The sequence below is a fragment of the Mustela putorius genome, unplaced genomic scaffold (genome assembly GCF_011764305.1).
Source record: "Mustela putorius furo isolate JIRA1106 unplaced genomic scaffold, ASM1176430v1.1 tig00000551_pilon_pilon_pilon, whole genome shotgun sequence".
Taxonomy (NCBI): Eukaryota; Metazoa; Chordata; class Mammalia; order Carnivora; family Mustelidae; genus Mustela; species Mustela putorius.
Genome location: NW_025421412.1, coordinates 1443261 through 1448733, shown reverse-complemented (window position 1 = coordinate 1448733; position 5473 = coordinate 1443261). Strand labels below are relative to the sequence as shown.

The window sequence follows — 5473 nt, the reverse complement described above, 5'->3', positions numbered from 1 at the left end:
TCATCATGTCCTCTGGTAGTTTCTGAATTTCTTTGCTGTCAGGTGTTATTTCTCCTCTTTCATTTCTGACTTTTATGTACGTGAGTCCCCTCTCTTTACTTATTTTTTTTTAAAGAGTGAAAGGGAGAGGGAGAGAGAGAATCTTAACCAGGCTCTGTGCACTTAACTGACTAAGGCATCCAGGCATCCCCTCCTCCCTCTCTCTCTCTCTTTTTTTTTTTTTTTTTTTTGGATGAGTCTATCTAAAGATTTGTCAATTTTACTTATCTTTTCTAAGAATCAGCTTCCAGTGTTATTGATCTCCTATTGTTGTTGTTATGGTTGATTTTTAGTTTCTATTGGAAATATTTCAGATTGTATGTTTCAGTTCCAGAATTTCCATGTGTTCTTTTCTGATCATTTCTACTTCTCTGCTGATTTTTCCATCTATTCCCACAAGACATCCATCCCTTCATTTAAAAACATCAATGTATTTATAATAGGTGTATTAAAGTCTGTCATTTCTGGGGTGCCTGGGTGGCTCAGTCAGCTAAGCGTCCAGCTCTTGATCTCACTTCAGGTCTCGATCTCAGTGCCAGGAGTTCAAGCCCCATGTTGGGCTCTGTGATGAGTATGAAGCCTGCTTAAAAGAATAAATATAAAGTCTGACATTTCCGTCATTTCAGGTCTGTTCCTTTTAACTGACTTTCCTACTTACGTTTTCCTCACTTTATTTTTTTTCTTCTTTACGTGTCTAGAAATTTCGTACTGTATCCTGGGCATAGTGGTTGCTACAGTGTTTTATGTCCCAATTTTATTGTCTTTAGAGTATAGGATTTAATTCTGAAGCAGTTAATTCACTTGTGGATCAGCTCAATCTGTGAAGGCTTGTTCCTAAGCTTTGTTAGGACACATCCCAAGGAGTCTTCCCTCTAGGGCTTGAGTCGCCCTGTTCAGAGCCCTGTTCTCCTGGGATATTAGCTGAGAGCTCCGTGTGTTCTGTGTGGTCTTTCCAGCCTGGTTGGTTGGTGCTTAAAACACAAAAATCAACATGGAACATGACGGGGAGGCGGCAGCCAGCTCTGGTTCCAGCAGCAGGCACACATGCCTCTCGCGCTCATCTGTGAACGTAATGACAGCATCGCTTTTGTCCTTCAACTTACATGTGTTATTTTCTTAGTGCATGAAAGTACTTTAAGTTGAAACCACTCACAGAGAACTACCGGACCTGTGACACAATGAGCAAGAGGCAGAGGGCACCGAGCACGTGGCAGGTGTAGGACCGTCCTTTGAGCATCGCTCCTCCCACCTGGAAGACAAAGGAGTTGCCTTAAATTTTTTTGTTATTTAAACATTTGAGATTGTATGGTTCTGTGTGGCTGCAAGTGGTTCTTCCGTGGCACAGTGAAGGTGGGACGCTATTGAGGTCACTTCTATCAGGCCAGCGAAGAAGCAATGCCGAGCTTCCAGCCTGACTCTGGAGCCAGGGTGCCTTGGTCTCCGAAGGGAGGAGAGCAGAGCAGAGACAGTTTCGCAAGTGCCTCTAGCGGATAAGAACCACGATTTTCAGTCCGTTCGGATCCCCTCTGCCACTCGGGATGGCTCTCGCCCCGGGGAAAGGAGTGTGTTCACGGCAGAGTCTTCTGTGCCTTTCTGCCGGGGGCTGTCAACCTGGGACGAAGGACTCCGCGCAGAGTTCAGAATGACTCACCGTGCTTGCACGGAGAAAACATCCCCTTTATGTTTATGAACGCCCAAGTGAAATTTAGCATTTTCTTCTGTTACGAATGTAGTCGGCAAACCACGGGGGGATGAGCATTTCCTGTGGTGTTGTCACCCACGGAAATAATCGGTATTTTCATCTCCTACTACGGCGTTCTTCTCCCCGCCACTTTGACATTGCGGTGGTTTTCAGAACTGCCACAGACCTATTTACTGAGCGCAGTACGGAGGAAAATTATTACCATCTTAGGAAATATTTTTAAAACATATTTTGATATTTGCATTTCAGAATATGGGTTGTTTCCTTGATCATCTTAAGCAGCAGTTTTAATTTTCTCCCTGAGGAACTCAACACGCACACAAGCAGACCGGACAAGCGACCCCCACACAGCCGTCCTCCAACTACACCCCCGAGTCCTTGGCAGGGCGGCCTGATCCCGCGGTGACTCCGGGATGTCCCGCAGGCCGTTTGCCCTGCAGTGTCCAGCGGTCCGGGACGCGGCTGCCTCCGAAGCGCGGTCACCCCGCCCCGCTTGGCTCGGTCTCCCCGACTGAATGTGGGTCTCGGGGCTCGACGCCGCCAGCTGTTGGGCAGAAGCAGCGGCGAGATGCGTCCCGGTTCTCCGCGCCCGCAGCCACTCATGTCGCGGGTTCAGATGCGTCGGGGCTTCGGGCTTGCGGCCCATCCCGGCTCACGGTGTCCCCGAGGACAGCGGGTCTCCGGGAGCCGTTGGCTCGCCCGGGGCCAGAGCGAGCGGAGAAGTCAGAGTGCACGTTCCGGACTCTTTCCCTTGGTCCCTGCAGTGTCCACACGGCCGCGCGGGTCCTTTCACGCCGCCCACGGCGCACAGGCCGAAGCGCGACCCTGCGAAGGGGTCAGCGGCTGCCCCGGCTGCGGCGACGTCCGGAGCGGCTCGAGCTCGTCCCGCAGACCAAGGAGAGACTCGGGGCTGGGCTCCGGCTCTTCCACGGGGCCTGTGGGCGCCGCCCGCGTCCTCCGGCCCCGTCCCCCGGCCCGTCCCCCGGCCCGTTCCCCGCCCCGTCCCCGGCCCCGTCCCCCGGCCCGTCCCCGGCCACGTCCCCCTCCCCGTCCCCCGCCCCGTCCCCGGCCACGTTCCCCGCCCCGTCCCCGGCCACGTCCCCCGCCCCGTCCCCCGCCCCGTCCCCCTGCCCGTCCCCCGGCCCGTCCCCGGCCACGTCCCCCTCCCCGTCCCCCGCCCCGTCCCCGGCCACGTCCCCCGCCCCGTCCCCCGCCCCGTCCCCCGGCCCGTCCCCCGGCCCGTCCCCCGGCCCGTCCCCCGCCCCGTCCCCGGCCCGGCTTCCCCTCGGCCGGCCCGCGCGGCACGTGGAAGCCCGCGGGGACCCTCGCAGGAGCGGCTGGCGTGCAGGCAGGGCAGGGCCCGCGCCGCTGACCAGCTGCACAAACCGAGGCTAAGTGTCGCGTCCGTGCGGTCCGCTCTTCCCCGCACAACGCCAAGGCCCCGAAGCCGCCGCATCGGTCCGAGAGCCGGGGAGGCGCCGCCGACGCAGGACGGGGCCGGTGCGCGGCGAGGCCCTGCAGGCCGGAACCTTCCGCACGCGCGGCCGGTCCAGGGCGTCTGCGGCTCCGGGCGCGGCAGGAGGCGCGGCGGGCGCCCCGACAGCGGTCCCGCTGCCCCGCCGCGCGCTCTGCGTCCCTCCGGGCGTCCGCTCCGTCTCCGCAGCCTTCGCCCCTGCGCCCCCCGCCGCCTCCTGCGCACTTCCGGCTTCCGGCCTCCGGAAGGAGCGGCACGCTCAGCCGGAAGCGGAAATGGGCTTCCGCGGGCCGGGCTCCGCCCACTGCACGGCTCCGCCCGCCCCGCCCCGCACGTCCGCGGGGCTGCTCGCGTCCGGACCCTGCGGCCCGCCGGGACTCGCCACCCCGCGCGTCCGGCCCGACCCGACCGCCGACCCCGCCGTGCGGTGAAAGCGCCCGCGCGGCGGCTCCGCCCGTCCTTGCGCCGCGGGCACATCGGTGCTTGGACCGTCAGCGGCCCGAGCCCGGGACCCCGTTTCCGCCCGCCCCGCCCCGCCGCCTTCTTCCTGCGTGTCCGGACTCGCCCGCCGCGCCCGCCGGTGTCCGCGCTGGCCCCGCGTGAGCCGCGTCAGGGGCGTCCGGGACTCGCCCACGGTCGTCCACGTGGCTGCCCGGCGCTTCCGCCCAGACTCGCTCGCGTGCGTCCGCTGGGGCCTCGCCGGCGCCGCTGGCCACGGGCACCCACGGACGCCCGGCGCCGGCGTCCCTCGAGCTGGCCTCCTCAGCGGCTCGCCGGCGACTCTCCGCGCCTGCTCGGCGGCTGCGCAGTCGGCGTCCCCGGCTGTCCCCGACTGTCCCCCCGGCTGTCCCCTGGCTGTCCCCCCGCTGTCTTCCGGCTGTCCCCGGCTGTCTCCGACTGTCCCCCCGGCTGTCTCCGGCTGTCCCCGGCTGTCCCCCGGCTGTCCCCGACTGTCCCCCCGGCTGTCCTCCGGCTGTCCCCGGCTGTCCCCCCGGCTGTCCCCCGGCTGTCCCCGACTGTCCCCCCGGCTGTCCCCAGCTGTCCCTGCTCACGCTGCGCAGGTCCTGCCGAAGGCGACTGCCGGGCCGCGGGGGACGGTGGGGTCCCGGGGGTCCGAGCGCAGACGCGGCTTCCCTGCCCGGCGGCTGGTCCCCGGAGCACCAGCAGCACCGACGCCGCGGCCCGCGCTCCTGTGGCCCGGGGTCAGCCCGCGGCGTCCGGGAGCGCGAGCAGCTCTGCCCACCCCCCCCCCCCCCCCCAGTGTTCGCCGCGAAGGCGCTTCCTCCCCAGGGGCGCGGCTCCGGTCGTCCCGGCGGCTCTTCTCCGCGGCTTCCGGCCGGTGCTCCGGGCTCCTCCCGGCCCTGCCCTCGCGGCGCTCCCGCCGCCCTCCTCGTCCCGCGCCGCGCGCTGCTCCGCCCGTGCCCCGGGGCTCTCCGGCCGAGCTGGCCGCCTCGTTTCCGCGGGCAGGACCGCGGGGGCCCTTGGGGACTCCCACCCACTCGGCCACCGGGTCCTGCGGGTGTCGGGGCCTCTCCTGCCCTGACCTTCCGGCGGGGCCGCACATCTCCCCGCGGAAGGCCGCGAGCCGGGCCCAGCGCCGCCGTCCGTCCTCCTCCTCGCGGGCCGCATCATTCCGGCGGCGGCTTCTGCCTCTGCAGTCGGGAGTCCCCCGGCCCGAAAGGACCGGACGCTCGTCCGTGTTCGCGGCGGCCGTGCCGGGACGACCCATCTTGCAGCGCGTGCGGCCCCCAGGCTCCCCGCGCCGGGTCCTGCCCCTGCTCCCGGCCTGTCCTCTGCTGTCCCTCGAACGCACGAACACCAAGACCCCGATATCCGGGCGGGCAGCGAGTCCTGCGTCCTCTGCCCGTGGTCCAGCTGCAGAATGTCCTCTCAGACTGTGAGGCCCCGTCCCTGCGCGCCCTCTGAGATCCGCAAGGCCGTCCCCGCGGGCGTGCAGCAGGGACCTGGGGAGCCAGGCTCTGAGTGCTCCCAGGTCTTGTCTGCAGCCGGTTGCCACAGCGGCCGGTGCAGGATCACTGACGGGCCCCACAGTGGCCGCGGCCACCCCGCGCATGTCACTGTCTCCGGGGGCTGCCGCCGACCTCCGGGCTCGGGCTCCGTGCTGCCCGCCCTGCCGAGACCCGCACACTTCTGCGGCTTTCTCTCAGCCTGGCAGGGCATCTCCCCGACCCTCATTCCCGGCCTCGCACGGGAAGGTCCAGGCGGTCAGGAGCGAGCTGGGAGCGGAGCTCCTCCTG

The 5473-nt window shown here is 64.9% G+C and overlaps 1 protein-coding gene across 1 annotated transcript; it reads right to left on the bottom strand.

Moving 5' to 3' along the window:
• Nucleotides 1-2577: 2577 nt before the first annotated feature.
• On the bottom strand, nt 2578-4944 carry LOC123392399 (collagen alpha-1(I) chain-like). Its single transcript, XM_045081399.1, has 4 exons — nt 4268-4944; nt 3620-4198; nt 3271-3454; nt 2578-3117 (listed from the first exon to the last, which is right to left on the bottom strand). The coding sequence occupies exons 1-4, from the start codon at nt 4942-4944 to the stop codon at nt 2578-2580; spliced, it is 1980 nt and encodes a 659-aa protein (XP_044937334.1).
• Between the last annotated feature and the right edge of the window lie 529 nt (nt 4945-5473).